General features: G+C 42.1%; 1 protein-coding gene across 3 annotated transcripts in view; it reads left to right on the top strand.

Moving 5' to 3' along the window:
• SCUBE2 (signal peptide, CUB domain and EGF like domain containing 2) overlaps window positions 1-16,644 on the top strand; it is a 46,453-nt gene extending 29,809 nt beyond the window's left edge. For all 3 annotated transcript variants that reach the window (XM_069803810.1, XM_069803808.1, XM_069803809.1), the window contains 6 exons: window positions 5,640-5,807; window positions 8,435-8,596; window positions 9,703-9,900; window positions 10,497-10,649; window positions 11,735-11,814; window positions 12,635-16,644. In XM_069803810.1, the coding sequence (XP_069659911.1) occupies window positions 5,640-5,807; window positions 8,435-8,596; window positions 9,703-9,900; window positions 10,497-10,649; window positions 11,735-11,814; window positions 12,635-12,787 (914 nt within the window). In that variant the 3' untranslated portion in view covers window positions 12,788-16,644. The remainder of the gene's footprint in view (window positions 1-5,639; window positions 5,808-8,434; window positions 8,597-9,702; window positions 9,901-10,496; window positions 10,650-11,734; window positions 11,815-12,634) is intronic.
• Window positions 16,645-18,636: the final 1,992 nt, after the last annotated feature.

Here is an 18,636-nt window from a genome sequence, read left to right as displayed (position 1 = left end):
CAACTCTAAATACTAGCAATTTCTTAGCAGAAACTGATTTACCAGAAACCTCCGCACTGAAAGAGAGGTAGTTTATATCTGTTGGGACCCTTTTGCCCTCAGGCACTTTCCACTGAGGGAGAAACAACAAACATTTTAGCTGCTTTTCCATTGCTTAAAACTCTGTCATACCTTGATCACATCCCATGGAGTTGAAAGTACACCTTGCCTGTTCCATTTGATATTTTTTGTGTTGGATGAATGAATACTTTAAGAGATGAAAGGAGGCAATGAAAAGTACCATTCCCTGAAACTGCTGTGTAAAAGGACATGTGAGTGTGCCCTTGCTGCATGGTAGTTGCAAGTGGATTCATCCAAAGAGCTGTCACTTCAGAGAACAACAAGCATGAGCAGCACTGGTATAGGCACTGCTCTGATGTAAATGCTGAGCAGCTTTATCGTGTGTGGGAGGTGTTGATGCATTTCATTGCTCAGCATTCAGCAGTTTTGTCCCCTTAGTTTAGAGGATGCAAATAAAATATTAACATTTCATACAAATGTATGAACCACATCACAAAGTTCAGATGTGGTATGATACTGGCATTATAGAAGTACAGGGGAGCTATTTAAAGAGAAAAGCAAAGTGCTGCCTGCCTTTGCAATTTTTACAATTAACAGTTGTGTTACACAACAGAGAACTGTATGTTGCTTTTTTTTTTTTTTTCAATTTTATAAAAATCTGACAAGAAGAAATGAATTATCAAACGGGAGAAAGGGTGCTATTTTTACGCTAACCTGCTTGCTCTGACAAGCATAGATTTAAGACATAAATCCTTGAGGTGCGTAACCATCTCATGTGACCTAAATGAGTGAACCACTAAACCACAATAACTTAAAGGATGCTGCTTCAGAATCAATTTGCATCAGTTGTTGGTGATTTTCCTTATAAAGTCAAGGCATCATTCTTAAGAAAATGGTGAATCGGTGGATCATGACCTCCTTTATGAGGTTCACCTTCTCAGCTACTGAGATACTACCGCATTTGTCTGTAGGAGCAAATGCTCAAAGGCTAACGTGTTGAAAAGAGGTGAAGAGCCTTTAAAGGTCTTTGTAACTGTTAATCCTGGTTCCCTGTGGGCCCCTCTGTTCCCCCCTACCCTTTTCTTCTTGTTTTTGCATCAGAAAAGCTTTCACGTTTTTTTTTTTTCTTTAAAACAGCTGCATGAGACTCAAGACCAGGTTTTTAATGGGTATTGAAGACAAACAAAGACAGTGACTGCAGAAATGAAGTCTACTAAAGGCAATTGGTTCTTTTGTTCATTTGGAGAAAAACAATCAGGTTTCTAAAAAAAGAGCAAAGCCAGCCAGTAGAATTCTGATTTAATGTCATTATTTGCAAATCTTCAAATCTTGTTTCAGCTAGGTATTTTCCATGGTTCAGGTGGGACCATGCAGTTTCTAGCTTTGTGAAATGAAGCTCATAAACTTTTTTGGTTTCATTTAAACAAATGACAGGAAAAGTTTGAACTCTTGGAGGTATTTCTTGGTTTTTTTGTTGTTTTTGTTTGGGTTTTTTTGTTTTGGGTTTTGGGTTTTTTTTCGGGAGAGTTCAATTGTGTCATCCTAATTTCATGCACCATCCTATGGGTTTCCATAGGATGATTTCTGTGTTGACATAATGTCCCTATAATTAATGTTACCATAATTGAACCTAACACCAAGTCTGTTTGTTACGCTAAATTTGGCCCTGGTGAGTGCTGTGAGCTTCTAAACAGGCTTTCCTCATTACCCCTGCTCTGTGCTCCAGTGGGGTTAGGTGAGTGGTCTGTGTTTGGAACATTTCAGGTGGAAGATGAGGAGGAACTGGGAGCAGTTTACAGGGAATATGTTTGTGGACCAAATTGTCTGAACACTTGTACCACTTTGAAAAGCTTGGTTTGATGCAGCCGTGAAGAAGCTGATATATGTAAGAGTTTGAGGCATTAAAGCTTGGGCATCACTTGGAGTAATTTTAATATTTGCACTGAATAATGAGTATTTGTTAGACTGTAAATAGCTAAATCTGTATCTGGATGTATTAACCTCTTGTCTCATATGCACATAGGATCTGTTAAGACTTGAAGTGTTTGATGTGTCTCAGAAGTCATAGTGGGGGAAAGATAGGGTTATGCGTTTTTCTAGGCAGTGCAATATTTAAAACTTAATTTTCCCAGTATTTTGCATACTTTATAAACTTAATCCAGAGTTGCTTGCTTTTTTCAACTCTCATTGTTTTCAGATTGAGCATGGGTGCTTAACACCCTTGAGAATAAGGCCCATTATTGCACGTAGTACCATCAGGTATGACTACGTGTGGAGTACCCTCGTAGGCCTGTCCATCGAAGCATAGTCTCTCCAGTTCCAGGAAGCATGCCACGTATGCTGCTTCATAAACCAGTGACGCCCGTTGTAAAAGCAGCTAGTGTTCCCCTCGCCCACTCTGTCTTGGAAGGCCACTGCACAGGCGGGGGCTCTGGTAACGATGTGAAGTGATTTCTGAGCAGAGAGTGGCCAGCTAGGGTGGTGGTGTCCTCTGAACCCAAACCCCATCGGCACACAGAACAAGCCCGCTGCTCGTCCAGTTGGACTCCTCTGTCAGCCTGGTTTGTCTCCAGCAAGATGCTGTTGCCCAAACAGATATTTTTAAGCAGTAAAAAAATCACTCTCCAAGCTAGTTCACAACTGTAACCACCACACTGTACACAGGATTTTTCAGCTGGTTTTGCACACCCTATTACAGTGGTGGTAGCTAGTTGGGCTTTTTTTTACAGTTTTCCTTCTCTTGTTGCCACCTTTTAGGAAAATCGAAATGAAATACTTGGATTGGTTCAGATCAAATGGAAAAGTTTTGTTTTGGCCCGGGTTGATTTTGCACTGTTCCTGCCTTTCACTGTCTCAGCCCCGTGTTTCTTCTGTGGGCACTGACACCGGCAGAGCCTCCCGTCTTGCTGACCTGGCACAGCGCATCCCAGGGGCGGCCAGTGCAAGTGGAAGGGAGACGGGGGAAAAGGGGCCTAAAGCAGTTGGAGTGTAGCTCCAGCGCAGCTTCGTGGACCTCAGATTAACACTGAGCAAAGCTGAAACAACATGTCAGCCTTCTTTCAGTACACAGAAACTGCCAGATTGCAGAAGTCCTGACAGTTGACCAGCTCTAATACTTGTGTAAACGTAGTCTTTGTATCACCTTGCACTTTATCTAGTAGTCTAGCTGCTGACCACTTAATTAGGCTTTGAACACACAGACACAAAATGTTAGTGACTTAGTATTTTTTTTCTTGTTGTTAGTTAGCTGAAGTGCGGGAACGTACTATGATGGGGGGTAAGAAAGTTCTGGTGTATGCCCTAATAAAACTTAACAGGATGAGGAAGGACAAATAACTTGTGACTCTTGTCCCCGTCCTCAGAATCCTGGAAACCAAAAATTAGCTGGAGCTCACAGTGTGTCTCAATGTGGAGGCAAGGCACAGAAACAGACCATCTGATGCTTCTGGCCCCGTCTTTCTCTTGCTCTCAGAATTAAGTCATGCAGTGTGTCTAACAGTGCCCCATGTTGAGGATCTATCTCAGTGATGTGTGAGGAGATCTGTTTAAGTTTACCTCCTCAATGCAAATTTTCAAAAATTAAGCACTTTGCTAAATAATCCTAGAAGATTTAGATTAACTCAGTTGTATTCCACAGAGAGCTCTACAATTTTACAACATGCGGTTTTAAGGCAGGTAAGGTGCAGATGATAAAGTTGTCAAGAGACAGCTGATGGGATAAGGTCTCAAATGTAACATTTCCACGTAAGTGGTGGGTCTGATTCCTGCCTGGGACAGGTTTCCTTTGAGCTCTGTTAGCTGACCTACTGTTACGCTGGACTCTGAGCAAGTTCAGGAAACCTGAAGTACAGATTTAAGGTTGAATTTGTATGGTTTTACATGTGTCAATGTAAAGTAGCATTCTGTTCAAAACAAAACCAAAACAGACACATGCACACCCCCTCAATGCAAAAAAAAACCCAAACCACCCCAAACTTGGCATGTGATTAAAATGAAGGGAGCAAGACAGGTTAAGGGGAGATAGCAGAGAGCAGATAGTCTCTAGTGAGGCCACTCAGAGCATTCATTTCTCATAGAGCCATAGAGTTTTTTGAGGAAAGGAGATTTGCACTGGTCTTTCCATTACTTCTGGGTTTCTGAAGTCAGTAGCCACTTCTTAAAATCACCTTTACTAACCTTGATTGTCTTTCCTTGTCACTGAATTGTAAATAGTGCACTTTCCTTACCTTATTAGGAGTGCTGCAATGAAAGCTGTAATTCGTTCATGTTTGTTGAGTTGCACAAAGAGTACAGAGATGAGTGTTCTGTAGGAATGTTTATAAAATGAAGAAAGGCTTGAAAAGCGTGGGAGCAAATGAACGTGTGTCCTTATGAGCACAGAAGTGATGTGTGGTGGAAAAAACTAGAACCAAGAGCTAAGACTTCCTCACTAGCTTTCATTGATAAGCTACAGAGCATTGCTTAACCTGCTGTATTTTATTTTTAAGTTAAGGAGGACCACTCACTATTCCACTCAGTGTATCAGCCATAAACAAAACTCTTCATCATTGATCATGACCGGTAGTTAATGCCCTGCTTGTTGTTAGTCATATATCCTGAAATGAAGCCAAGGCCAATTTAACTTCCTAACAAAACAGCTATTCACTGAGTGATTTATTGGAGCTATAAACTAAAACTAACAGTTTATTATCATAACAGGTCTTTAAAAGGACAGAATTTTTCAGTGCAGCTGAACAACTGCAACAGTGTTTTGTGCCTTTCCAGAACAGGGTAATTATTAAATACTGGCACTGAAGCCAGTTCTTTTGTGAAAAGATAGAAAAGCAGAATTTTTCAAAGATACCCAGAAATATTGCTGGGCTCGTTAGATAATATTGAGGTGTGTGTTTAAGTAAGATCAGTTGGATTGAGTTAGCGCTATCTATGCACCATACAGAACACAGTGATCCAGTGCACAGATAATGATTATCCAAGATCCAGCATCAGAGGAATGGCAAGAATATTTCTGCTTTAAAAGTGTGAGGCACACATAATGTTTAGTTTAGTGAATTTGCACAATTACTTGCTGCACTTGAGGTTTTCACAAAATTCAGTAACACCACTGTGTTATGAAGTATGAATATTCAATAATATTAAGATTAAACTACTTACAGAAATCTGGAAGTACATTTTTGGCAGCTTAGGTTCAGTACTAAATTATTTCATTTGGGAGGAATCCAAGAGTTCTTTAGCTAGAAAAAGGAGATAATCACTACATAATCGCACTGTGCAGATTAACAGAGAGTATTGGACAGGCCTAGTGTCCAGTGTAGCCTTGCAACAAAGTGTGAAATCCATTCCAGGTCACAGAAGAGCTCCCTAGCACCAGAGGTTATCAGCGTCTGTTTCAGTTTTACAGGGTACATTGCGTGTATTAAGTACTATCTGTTGCTAGCATTCAGTTCTGAAACCCTGGCTCCCACTTGCCAAATGAAGAGGAGAGCAGTTTCACCATTGGGGTTTTGGGTCCCGGGCAGGCTCGCTAACGTACCTTTACTTGTAATGTACAGGTTGAAGCAAGTGTGTTCTTCCTCTTCTAGATCAGTGCTCGCCAGGTGAATATTCTCCTGACGGCTTCAAACCCTGTCTGCCATGTCCCCTTGGAACATACCAGCCTGAAGCTGGGAGAGTATCCTGCTTTCCCTGCGGAGGAGGTCTAACCACAAGACATAGCAGTGCATCCTTGTTTCAGGACTGTGAGACCAAAGGTAAAGTCAAGATTTATTTGATGAACTGCATTGCTTGGAGGCAAAAGTAACTGCTGCTGCTACAAGTGGGGCATTCAAAGAAGGGTCGTTCTGCTTTCAGGGATCTCTCCTTCCAGGGTTCTCATAGTTGGCTGGCCTGGCCTGGCTGCAAGGAAACTCAATAAAGCCTCAATTCTTTTTATAACTGATTTCCCACAAGACTTGAGAAGGGGTTGGGAGATACGTGAAAGTTGGTCAGTGAAGTTGTTGATCTGTGAAGAGTCATATAAAGGAACAGAAGGGAGAAAAAGAGCCTCGGGGAAAAAAATCAAGACCAATATGCCTTATTGACATTTTGGGCTTGAGCACAGCAGCAACATGAAAATGTGAAGGAGGGAATTGCAGTCCTGGAGGGGATAAGTAAGAAAATGGTTTCTTCATGTTCGTAGTGAGAAACCGGCTTGGGTGCCTTGGGATATACCTAAAAAGCTAGCATTCAGCTTAACCCTGCAGTACCTCAGACAGCCCTCTAAATTTGATCACAGTGGAGCTGACATGCAATCAGCTCCCAAGGTTTTTCTCACAGGAGTGAAAATCGGGTGGGGATCATATCTTTAACAATGAAGGAAATTCGTTAGCATCTTAGTTATCGAAAATGTAAAAAGCTGAAAGACAGCTATGCAGTTGTCTTTGAAAATGCTGATAAAAATGTGACCATGGAGAGAGATGAAATGCTAATCAGTATAATGGTTTGCTCAATGTCTTAAAGCATGGGTAAAAGAACATCACTTATATCCAAATCGCCTGAAGAAAAAGAAAATCTACTGCCGTAGAGTAGAAATAAGGGTTAGAGATAAGGTCCTGATGCAAACATTTGGTAGTGGTTTGGATTAAGAGATCTTTCTAGTGTCAGTTAAGATATGTTTACTATTGAGAATTGCAACATAATAGAAGAATTTTGCAGTATGGTTGAAGAATTAATATTACTGGTAATACTGTGATAGCTAATAGATTTCTTTAGTGAAGAATCACTGAATCCACAAATGCTGTTGTTTCATACTTAATTTCGCAAAGTTAAAGCACTAAAAACCCACATTAAAAACCTTGGATCAAGATAAGAGGAACTGATTTCTGTTTTATTTAACATAAACAAAAACAGGTCTATAAATGAGGTTCAGTTTTCAAATTAGAGTAGAGATTAAAGGAATTTTTTGTGTTAACTGGAATGAAGAGCTCAGGGATTTGCGTGTGGAAGAGGCCACACGAGACATGGAATCACAGATGCAAGAACTATTTGGAACTTGTATCTGAAGCATTTGGATTGGGGGGTGGAGCTTGTAGGGAAGGACTCCAGGCTGAGCTAACTTACAAAGTTCAACAAGACTGAAGTTATTTGGGAGTAAGCAGAACTTAAAAGATACAGAAAAAAGGGACGGTGCAGCACAGAAAACTGCATTTGAAAGGCAAGGAAGTAAATTATTTTGATGTTGAGCTGAGAGAGGTAAACTTGCCAAATGAGGTGTAAGGAATAGAAAAAGATTTAACTTTAATTTTTTTTTAGTTCCACAAAGAAAAAGGGTGAGTTAAAAAAAGCAAGGTGGTGATGCGTTAAGAGCAAAGATAATATATGGCTGATGCTCTAGACTGCTTTCTGTCAGGTTTCAGTACAGATGATGATGGGTATAGATGCAGAATAGCTAAGCAAAATCAAATGAAAAGAAGCATGTTAGAGATGTAAGCAAAGGTGTTTGGTGTCCTGTATTCTCAGATTGCAATGAGAGAAGAAAATCTTCATGTCTGCATGCAGGGAACTAGAAAAAAAGTTGCAAGTCTGCTAGAAAGGATTTTTCCCCTATGTCTGGCTATCTTACGTCTAAAACTTCCATAAAATCTGTTATGTTTATGAAAGAGTTTGTATGTCAGAATGGGGTCTTGCTTTGGTGATGCATGGAGGTAATCTCAGCGAGCTCTGTGAGGGCTATAGCTTATGTGTCTAGTTAACATGATGATTTGCATGATGGGATGAAATAAAGTAGCAGCGGATCTGGTGGAGGCGGCTGTACCCTGAGTCATTGCCTGTTGTTGCAAGGCAATGTGTGATCATGAGAGAAGGCAGTATACCAGTTTAGTCACTAATATTGATGCAATGTGCCACCTGTGGAGGGCCAAAGTCTTTCCCTTCTGCTTGTGGTGAGCTGATCACAGAGGTATACCTAGGATGCAGCAGCAGTGCTCATGCTGCTTGGCATAAGCTGGCAAGAAAGGAAGGTTTAGTTAGTATTTCCACGTACAGTTAATCTTCTAAGTCAAATCTCAGTGGCTAGACCGTCTGTAACACACTGTTCTACTTGGTATCCTGCTTACAAAATCATGGTGGTTATACTCATTCCCTCCTGTCTTTTATTACTGCTTCCACACAGAACTGCTCTATAGTGTTGTGTTTGGGACTTCTGAACTTGCACAAAGTGACCTGATAAACTAAAATCTGTTCAATTACCTCTGCTTTATTATCCTCGTAGTTTATGAATATGGCATTTCAGTTATTGAAACTATACTAGGTCTTATAAAAATGCATAAATGCATAAAATCACTTTCTAATGTGCTACTGCCACTTTTTTAACAATACTGCTTGTTTAATTACCCTCTAGTTCAGTGTTCACCTGGCCATTTTTATAATACCACAACTCATCGGTGTATTCGCTGCACAGTTGGGACATACCAGCCTGAGTTTGGACAAAATTACTGCATTTCATGCCCTGGAAACACCACTACTGATTTTGATGGGTCAACAAATATAACACAGTGCAAAAGTAAGTATAGCAGGATAGTTTTGATGATATCTTACAAATAAAAAGATGGGGTCATTAATATTCAGAGTGGCCCTAAGGGCAAAATTTAGCTTTGCTCCAGGAAGCCTGGGGAGAAGGCAGTGGTGTTGCTTCTCTTTTGCTGCCTGTGTGCGTCTCATCCCATATGGCTTACTGAGGTGCATGAGAGACCATTTCTGCAGACTGGTTCCATCATTCTTGTTAAGGTAAGTGATGATTGTGTCTTGCCAGTTGGTGCTGGGTCACTCTGGGTCTTGCTATTAAATCTTTTCTCCCATGATATAGCAGACAGAGTTTGTGTTCTCGGCACTCTGATTTCTTTCCCTTCTATTAAAAGGAATGGAAGTTGGCTCACAAAACTGAATAGCTCTAGTAACCATTTCTTCTTAATAACAACCTTTTAAAGAGGCAATAACAAAAGGAGCCACTGTTCTAGGTTATGGTAGCTGTAGTGTGGGAAGCTGAGGGTAAATTAAAGAGGGAAAACAGAGGGCAAAGAGGTGACTCCTCAGAAGAACTTCTGGAGACACTTCTGTACACACAGACTTATATACACATACATACATAGAAATATGTTTCTGGGAACTTGTGGCCCCACAGAGTTGGGGAGCATTGGCAAAGCATCCTTCAGTGGGGTTTGCCCTCTCTTACTGCCAGCAGCGCTAATCTGTGTGGAGAAAGGGCCTGCTATACTCCCTGTTTTGTGCTGCTGCAGGCACAGTGCCTGAGCAGAGCACCTCAGACTCCAGTTAGACTTCAGCTGATACTTCTGTAAAAACGTTCTGTCTGGTACGAGCAAGTGGAGCATCCTTGCTTTGCCATTTCTATATCCTCTTACAACTGCCTTGCTGCTTGGCTGTGGCTTGGTCAATAGCACCTGCTGTGTTAACAGGGACTAGTCTGTATTTTTATGTCTCAACATTGGTTAAAACACAAAGGCAGAAACAGGCAGCAGTGTGAAGTGAAGCTGGCAAAGAGAGCTTGTAGCTACATCAGATGCAAACAGAAAAGTTTGTGTGTCTGTCACCCATGTACTATTTCTGACAGTGACTGTAGAGACAGTCTTGCATACTCTATTGCTTTTTCAGATAGGCAGTGTGGAGGTGAACTGGGAGATTACACTGGATATATTGAATCACCAAACTATCCTGGGGACTATCCTGCAAATACCGAGTGCACTTGGAATATTAACCCACCGCCAAAGCGCCGTATTCTCATTGTGGTTCCAGAAATATTTCTACCAATAGAAGATGAGTGTGGAGACTACCTGGTGATGAGAAAAAGCTGTAAGTCTGAAGTATCTACTGAGGCATATGGTATCTATCTCAGTGTGCAACACAGACTTCTCACATGCATTGCTGTTTACATAAAGTACATGTAGCCTGGCTGGCCTCTACTTAAGAGTAGAAATGTCTTTAAATGACAAATTGAGAAATCCTATTTGGTAATGTTGCTCCATAGGTTCAGGTGAAACAAGTGTGCAAGGCTATGATGTGTCAGTGAACTCCGAGAGAAATATTGTTAAGAAGGGCTGGATGGTTCAAACTAACTAGTCATGAATGATGTTAAGCAATTCTAGCCTGTGTTAGGAAAGAGGAGATGGTTGCTAGTCCCTACAGGTGCCTGATGTGTGAGTAACCAGCTTCAGTTTCTAGTATAGGCACATCCTTCAGAGGAGACTGTTTTTTAGGAAAAGTGAAAATATTCCTTGAACAAGAAGTCACTCATTGATGGCCTGCCATCCACTGATGGCCTGCCACATTTTGAGGAGTTTTCTTAACACCGGCAAGCATTTCTTGTCATGGTAGTTTAGCCTATTTTCTAATTGTTCATTAGTATAAAGCATTGTCAGATAACTGCCTATTGTGTGTTTCTTTGAAAGCTTCTTCCAACTCAGTGACCACCTATGAAACCTGTCAAACCTACGAACGCCCTATAGCTTTCACTTCTAGGTCTAAGAAGTTGTGGATCCAGTTCAAGTCAAATGAAGGGAACAGTGCCAAAGGATTCCAAGTTCCTTATGTAACGTATGATGGTAAGCGGCTGTGAGCAGCTGAGCCTACGTGGACTAGTGCAGCTGCAGCAGTGCCGAACCCCTTGTGGGCTCCTTGACCCTGCTAAGCAGCTGGGTAACCCAGCGCTCTCAGCGTCGTTATGAGACTACTTCCAGTAGCTGTTTTCATTTAAAGCTAGTTTAAGGAATTCTGCATTGCACTGCATTCTTAAGTGCCACCATATTTCCAGTCTTCCACAAACCTAAACAAAGAGCTGGAATTCTGGGCTCTGACCTGCAAAATGCAGACCTAAGAGCTGGAATCTGGGTTTTATTCATTTTTATGCCTTCCCAGTTCTGGGCTGCTTCAGGTGGCAGCAGAGTGCCCCCTGTTAGGAACTGGGCAGAGCCTAAGTGCCTCTGATTTATCATGTTGCTGCTACCATCTGTAAACTAGTACCAGATAGCAAAAAGTCTATATTGAAAAGTAGCTTGAGGAGCAAGAGTTTCACCCTCTCCTTGTCAGTCACCAGGAGTGAAACTGGAGCTGAGGCTTTGCTCTTCAGCATAAGTGATGTGAAAATAATATGGCACGTTTCTGTTCATTGTGAAGGAGTCATCCTCACTGTGGTCTGCAGAGTTTCATCAACAGTGGATAATTAATTTTTCAGGGGAGACTCTCCTTATGAGAGATTCAAAACATTTCAAGTTTTGATTGACTGGGGGTTTGCCTTTTAAGAAGGCTTCCTCTTACCTCTTTTTTGTCCTCCTTACTGTAGAAAGAAGTCAGTAACATGTTGTGGGTATTTACAGATAAATTTCTGCAGTGCAGTTGGTCTGGAGCAGGCTACTTGGTTACAGTATGCACTATGATCCTAGAAGCATTATGATTTCTTTTGCTTTTGAAAAATTGATGCTGAGCAGCTCAGCAGAGTACACAGTTTTCATAATAAACAGTATTTGTGGTTTCTTTACAGAAGAGAATTTGGAATATTTTCTGTCTGCTAATATGAGGGCCAAGTACCACTGGTTCTTTTGGGGGTAGGGCGTACATGTGTAACCAAGGGAGGTATTGAGTATGTAAGGGAAGTGAACCTGCAAATTGCTCTCTTGTGCATTCCCCATAGAGGATTACCAAGAACTAATAGAAGACATTGTTCGGGATGGTAGACTTTATGCATCTGAAAATCATCAAGAAATACTTAAGGTATATTCCTTCCACTGAACATTTTGGGTTTGATTGAAAATTAAGCTATTTTGTGCCAGTGAGGTTGCCTCCTGCTCTGCATCAGATCTGTTCCTTGGTGTACTAGACACATGCTACTTCAGGGAAGTGGGATGAATCAGCACATCCTGATTGTGCGGAGCAATGGATATGAGACCCTTTGCCCAGGGGATTAAAGGTGGATCAGACCTACTAGGGAAATCTATGGTGAAGATAGCTCCTCAAGCCTCATGTAGGCTGTGCTGGAAGGAATCAGTGGAGCAAACTGAGGGACATGGGATTTAATCTCTTGGAGAAGCACTTGGTGCTGCTACTTGTAGCCTGTAGATTAGCAAGGCCTTTTCCTCCTTAGGCGAAAAAAAATCTCTTTGTGGATTTCACTTCTCTGACCTTGGTTAGGGGACAGCTGCATGGGCAAGCTAAGTGGATGTTATCCCAAGTAAACCTTTCTTTTGCTGGATATCAGATCCAGTGTTTGGTTTTTTTGTGTTTTGTTTTGGTGGGTTTTTCATTTGCTGTTCTTGGAAGTATGAGGAGGGGAGAAATCATGGTGCCGCTAATGATAAATGTGAAAGTCCAGTGACTTCCCTGGGGCCTGAATGTCAGCCTTGCTCCACCAGTTTCTGAACCCCTGAAACATTAGTACTTGAAAAGTAAAATACCCATAATCTTTTCTGAGTTAATCAGTCATTAAAAGTAAAATGCCCATAATCTTTTCTGAGTTAATCAGTCATTAAGCTTTGGTAATACTGACCCTAAGTCCTCTTTGGAATTACTGTAGAATCTGCTTTCCTTTTTCTAGGACAAGAAACTGATAAAAGCATTGTTTGACGTGTTGGCGCATCCACAGAACTACTTCAAGTACACAGCCCAAGAGTCAAGAGAGATGTTCCCAAGATCCTTCATTCGGCTGCTGCGCTCTAAAGTTTCCAGATTTTTGAGGCCTTACAAATAGTTGGCACAGTACTTAAAAAACTAACCAGCCCTGGGCATGCACAGAGGGGTTGTGGTAGGTGGGGCTGCTTTCTGTGTTTTACACACTGGCAGAGAAACTCCAGGGAAGCTCGCCAGCTCTGTTCTTGGCAGAGTTTGGCTTCCTCAGCTAATATAAATATTTTGGTGAACAGAATTGTGATTCCTTTCCAGATAATACCTTTTGGGTACCAAGGATGCTTCATAGGTCTCTGAATTAGAGACTGCCCATAATTTCTGTAACTGAATGGTGCCGAGCAGAAGTTTGTAGAGCTCTGCCCTGTTGCTTCATCAGTAACTCTGAAAACTAATGAGGACAGACAGGCTAAGTAGTGTGGTTTGGGATGAACTCTGGGCTGCCATTAATGCATGTTACCTCAACAAAGCTGGGTTCATGTTTGGTCTCGCTGAAAATGAGAACAAGATTGATGTCTCTCTTAACTTTTGCTACGCAGGAGGTTCAGGGCTAAGATTTAAATAGTTTTAGTCCAAACCAGTGAGTCCAAGAATTGCACAAGGTCTAATTTTTCTCTGAACTGTTTGTTGTGTGAGGCATATGGAGGAATAAGCAAAGGGTTGAATATTTAGCTTGAATGCTCTGGGTCTGGATCACACTGTGTTCATGCTGATGACCTGTTGGTTTAAATGGAGTGATACCAGGGCACCACAGTAATGGAAAACAGACTCTGACCCACTGGACACTTCTGTTTTGGGCTGGCTGCAAATGTTACAACAGAAGAGATTCTTTGCTAAATCCCAGTGCGCTCTCTGTGCATAGGCCTGGGACAGCATGAGGCATTGGCTTCTCCAAGTAGTGTAAAATTCTGTCCTCTGAGCACCTGCGCTTGAACACACAAGTCCTCTTTTAAATGCAGGCTTTGCATAGATGATGCTCTTGTACATCACTGTTTAAACCTGTATAAGGTTCTTATATGAGCCTGAATCCTTATATTCCTTATCTTGTCTGAGCACCTTGCAGTGACCTTGTTGAGCAGAGAAGGGCTGCTTTCCCTGTCCTGCTGGAGAGAAGTAGATGTACAAAGATATTTCTCAACCAGACTGTGCCTACAAAAGTCGTCTATGGCAAAATGCTGTTCAAGATGCTGAAATTCTGTGTCCTTTTCCTCTGGTTGTGTTTCTTATGTGAGAGAGGGCTATTCTGAAAGGGCCTGTAGGGAGAACTATGTTGATCAAAATGTTGTCTCAGTGCTTTTCTGTCCACACTTACATTACATCACTGTCCTCTGGCCACGCAAACCGCTTTCTCAGCGTAATGTACCGTCTGGGCCTTCTGTCTTGGAAGGGAGATGGCCGCAGTGCCGCTCCTTTGGAGATGGACTTGGGACCTCTGTCTCTCGGTCACTGGCAGTGCCGAGCGGTGCAGTGGGTGCCAAACTTCCTCTGTATCCCCCCTTAGGAAAGGCACTGAAATTTCGCAGTGTAGCCAGGACAAATGCTCCCTTTCCTAGGGCGTGGAGTCAGATCTCCCCGGGTTTCATCGCACTGGTATGTGGTATTTAACTGTTGCATGTGAATAATACCACGTCCACAGTGTGACAGAGGAAACCCTCCTCATCAAGAGCCAGGGTCTGAATCTCTTCCCTACGCTGTTAGGAGCAAATAAACGCTACCAAATGCAGCCTTGCTGACGTGTCGTGCCACGGCAGCCCCGCTCTGCGGCATGGGCGGCAGTGCAGCCTGTCGTGTGGTAAGGACGCGTCTTGGTCACGGTGTGACGGCAGGGGCGGTGGCCTTAGGCCGCAGCCGGGGAGCAGAGCCCCTCAGGATGGGGTGGCGTGATGCCGTGTTCCTCTTGCTGCTGCCCCGAAAGAATTGCCGTGGTCTGGGCGGAGGAGGGAAACGGCTGGTGCTGCTGCCAAGAGGGAGAGCTGTGTCCTAGCTGGCTGCGCTGGGGCTCCTGCTCCAGGTCAAGAGCTGCTCCTGGGTTTCTGTGGCAGGGTGCTGAGCACCCATTCCCGGAATGGGGCTGCCGGGCCTGCGGCAAAGGGGAGCACGCAGGCATGGGGGAGACGGGGGGAGGCAGGGGGTGAATTAGCAGAGCAGAGGGGCAGGAGCCCGGGAGATCGTGCACTCTTGGCTGGTGTGCTTCATCCCGAACAGGGTCCCTGCTGCCTTCGTGGGGAGGGAGGACAGGGGTTATCTGGAAGAAGGCATGAGGCAGCGTGATGGGTGAGAGGAGTGGCTAAGGGATGCCCAAGCAAGGGGAAGGGTGGTGAGAAAGGCTTGCTATGTCTGTGGTGAAGTGCACTGTCGTGGTGAGATCCCAAGAAGGTATTTCAAGATAGTTTCCCTCTGGCTGCACATCCCAAGCCTCTCTACTGTTCATGGCTTCCCATGCCAGATGCAGCGTGTCAGTGAGCCGCAATGACCCACCAACCATCTCTGTGGGGCAGTGGAGCGCTTTGAAATGGGGGAGATGCTGCAGGTGTGCTCCGAGTGCATGGGTGAGTTAGAGGTCTGCTGGTGGGGCACTGGGAGGAGAGGACTGTGCTGTGCCAGCTGCTGGGCTAAGCCTGGCAGAGTGGCTTCGCTGTGGTCTGTGTGCTCTCTGCCAAGGGAAGCAAGCCAGTTCTTGCTGTACTCCCTCCCAAGAAGGCTACGGATCTGAACATTTCTGTTTCACATTGCTGAGTGACACACAAATCAGAGTGATTGGATTCAACAAGGGTTCAAGAAAACAAAAGTTGTGAAACATCCAGATGTTTTTAACTGGTGAAACTGGGCTTTCTTGCTCTGTGCATGAGTTACTGACTTGAGCTCTGGGTTGGTTGCACTGCACCTCGTGTTGTAGGCATGCTGTTCTGGCTCTGCACGGCTGCTCTGGGACCAGCATCTCGCCTTCGGTCTGTACAGTGGATCTCAGCTTTGCTTCCCCCACAGGCACAGGCCCTTTTCGTTGTTGTCTCTGGAAGGAGAGGAGTGTTATCAGTGTGGTGTATAGTCCGAGGCTGAAGAGAAAAATCTGCTCTTCCTTGAAGAAGAATCCTTTTTGCTCCACAGCCCTGTTTGTTTTCTACATAAAAAGTAAATGACTCTGAAGCACTTCTGTTACCCTTGATCTAACATTATGAATCAAAATTTCCTCTTTTACTGTAGATCCTGTGTGTGCAGTAAAAAGTGAAGAGGGGATTTTTGCCATCTTAAATACTGGGAGAAGTGATAACTGTTGCAGAACATTGTACACTTGGCATTGTATCTTCATAGTGATGGTAGTGGCTCTGTAGAAATTTTAATTTCTACTTTCTATGTGGTTGTAGACTGATGTTATTTTTTGGCAACAAATGATTCAAAGAATGTTTAACCTTATTTTGAAATAATGATTAGCGTTAACTGGATGACTTAATGTCACCTACATGAGATAAGCATAAGGATCTTTTTCATGATTGTAAATTAATGTAAAATGTTTCAGACTGTTACTCTTAATGAGAGAAATAAACCAATGAACTTTTAGTTGCATGAAAACCTTGGGTAGTATTTTTAGTTGTCTTTGCTGTGCTAAATAATAGTTTTGTGACAAAATTAATGGTTGTGTAGCGAGTTATCGCACATCAGATAGACTTTATCCTGGGAACATCTGCTTACCATAGCATTCTGTTTCATGTAATATATTATTGGCCTGCATCTGTACCCATAAAGGTATACCCACAATTCTTCATATATTTAGTGGTGCACATATTTCTGGCTAGTATAATACCAGAATTATCCTGGTATCAGCTCTAATAATTATACTAAAAATGTCTCCTGTATGACCAGCTGGAGTCAATTGGCCTGTTGTAACCAGCTGTATGAAGACAGAATAAACTATTTTAAGTACTTCAACTCCATCGTATTTTATTACTTTGTAGATTAATCTTAATTTTTTCTAAAAAAAATTTTAAAAGCCCCAAATTCTCTTGTTTAAACTTAAAAATAGTAATAAAAAAATCCCAAACAAAACAAGATGAAAAGCTGTGTTAAGACACAAGTCCCCAGAATATTTTAAAAATTACACCAGTTTCATCAGAGCTTTTTATCCACTGACTTAATTTCTTAGAAATAAAAAACAGATTTGTATTAAACTGAATGTAGCCATCCAGGTTCATTTGGTGCAGTTTTAGAAGATACAACTGTATAAGTCAGCTGTTAGCTGTAGAAAGCTGACATTAGTTTATATGGAAAAGAAAGCAAAGTAAATGACATACAGGAACATAGAGGTCATGGAAAAGTATGATGACTAGAGGCTAATCACAACAGAAAACTGTTATTCAGATATTCTTCCTGATATTGTGAATGCTGCCACCTGCTAGATTGCAGTGGTGGACGCAGGAGCGCTCAGATACCCTCCAGGACAGGGAATGTCAGTATGAACTCTCTTGTGAAATCCCAGAGCAGTGGGAGCTGAAATTCCAGCTGAGACCTTTGGGTGTTTATGTAACAGAAATAAGTAATAGCGGAATATAGAGTGCAAGACTTGAAGCTTATTTAAATCCAAGGAATCAGAAGAGGTCTGATGTGGGTAAGCAGGAAGGAACAGTATTATGATAATCCTTGGAAACAGAATGCAAGGATAGTGGTCCGCAAATATTTCTGAATTAAAAAACTTAAATGCAAATGCTTATTCTGTTATGTGTATAGATGACATCCTGTAAATGCAATAGATGCTGAATGTAAAACCTGTCCCAACTAAAATGTACATTATACTCCCTGTCTTCCTTCTAATGCTGCTCCTTTCAAACTGTGTTTGTGCAAGGCTGCTGCTGGAGGAGACAAACAAGTACTTAAAGAACTTGAGCCACATGCAGGGCTGGTACAAGTAGGTTTGTTTCTAGGCATCCCTGGAACCAACCTGTCCTACAAGACATCTTGCTACTGCCCATTTAGTTTGAACAATTCTTTTGCTCATAGGCAGATTTTCACTCTCTGTTGTGGAGCTCTGCTTTCCACACTGTGTATTCTGCTGTCACTGTAGAACATGTGTGAGCAGTGATGCAAATATAGCACCTGTGGGGAAAACATAAGGAGTTAGAGTATTCAAGGGACAGATTCCACTCTCGGAAGGTAAGTTCATCTAGTTTCTCTCCAAGTCAGTGCAAATTATGTATGACATTCTGTACGTTGCTCTTTTAAACTACCTTATTAAACCACTTTAAGTGTTAAAAAAAAAAAGAAAAAAAGAATCTTTCTCTGTTTAAATATATGCTATTGCTCTGATTAAACAAATTTTGAAGAGTAATAAAGTTTTTTGAAGTCCATGAAGTAAAGCCTGTTTAGTACACAATGAAAAAAATGTCAGAAAAGATGACCTTGAAATTTTTTTCCTTATTGAACATGTCTATAAATATAGAATTCATTAAGGAAACTCCCTCATACTTGCTAGCTGCTAAACTTGATCTAATGCTACTGAAGCCTGATTTTTTTCACTGGAAAGTTTATTCAATAGGCAGTGTAGACTTACAAACCTGGATATTAATCATGTGCCATGAAATTTCCTGTGATGATTCTAGGGATCAGGAAATAAGGGGTTCATAGTTTTAAGGAGAGAAAAAGTTGCATTGGAAGCTGAAATATTCTGAAGTGGTCACTTGAGATGCAATTTGTTGTTTAGTAGTTCTTAGTTCAAGTGTTTCATGTTATACCAAGAACACTACACACACCCGTGAAAACACTTAACGTACAGAGCAAGTTTATGCTCGACTAGGTTTAGAGGAAGCTTCATCTTCTGTGCCTGAATCTAATATAGCAGTGGTAGCCTGAATGTGTTTTTTGTGCACTCTTTCCCGCTTGCTGTGCTAGAAGAAATAGAACAAAATACTAAGCATGGACAGGAGCCTT

This window comes from Haliaeetus albicilla, chromosome 16 (assembly GCF_947461875.1).
Source record: "Haliaeetus albicilla chromosome 16, bHalAlb1.1, whole genome shotgun sequence".
NCBI lineage: Eukaryota > Metazoa > Chordata > Aves > Accipitriformes > Accipitridae > Haliaeetus > Haliaeetus albicilla.
The sequence above is the reverse complement of the archived record's forward strand: the minus strand, read 5'-3'. Positions and strand labels throughout refer to the sequence as shown.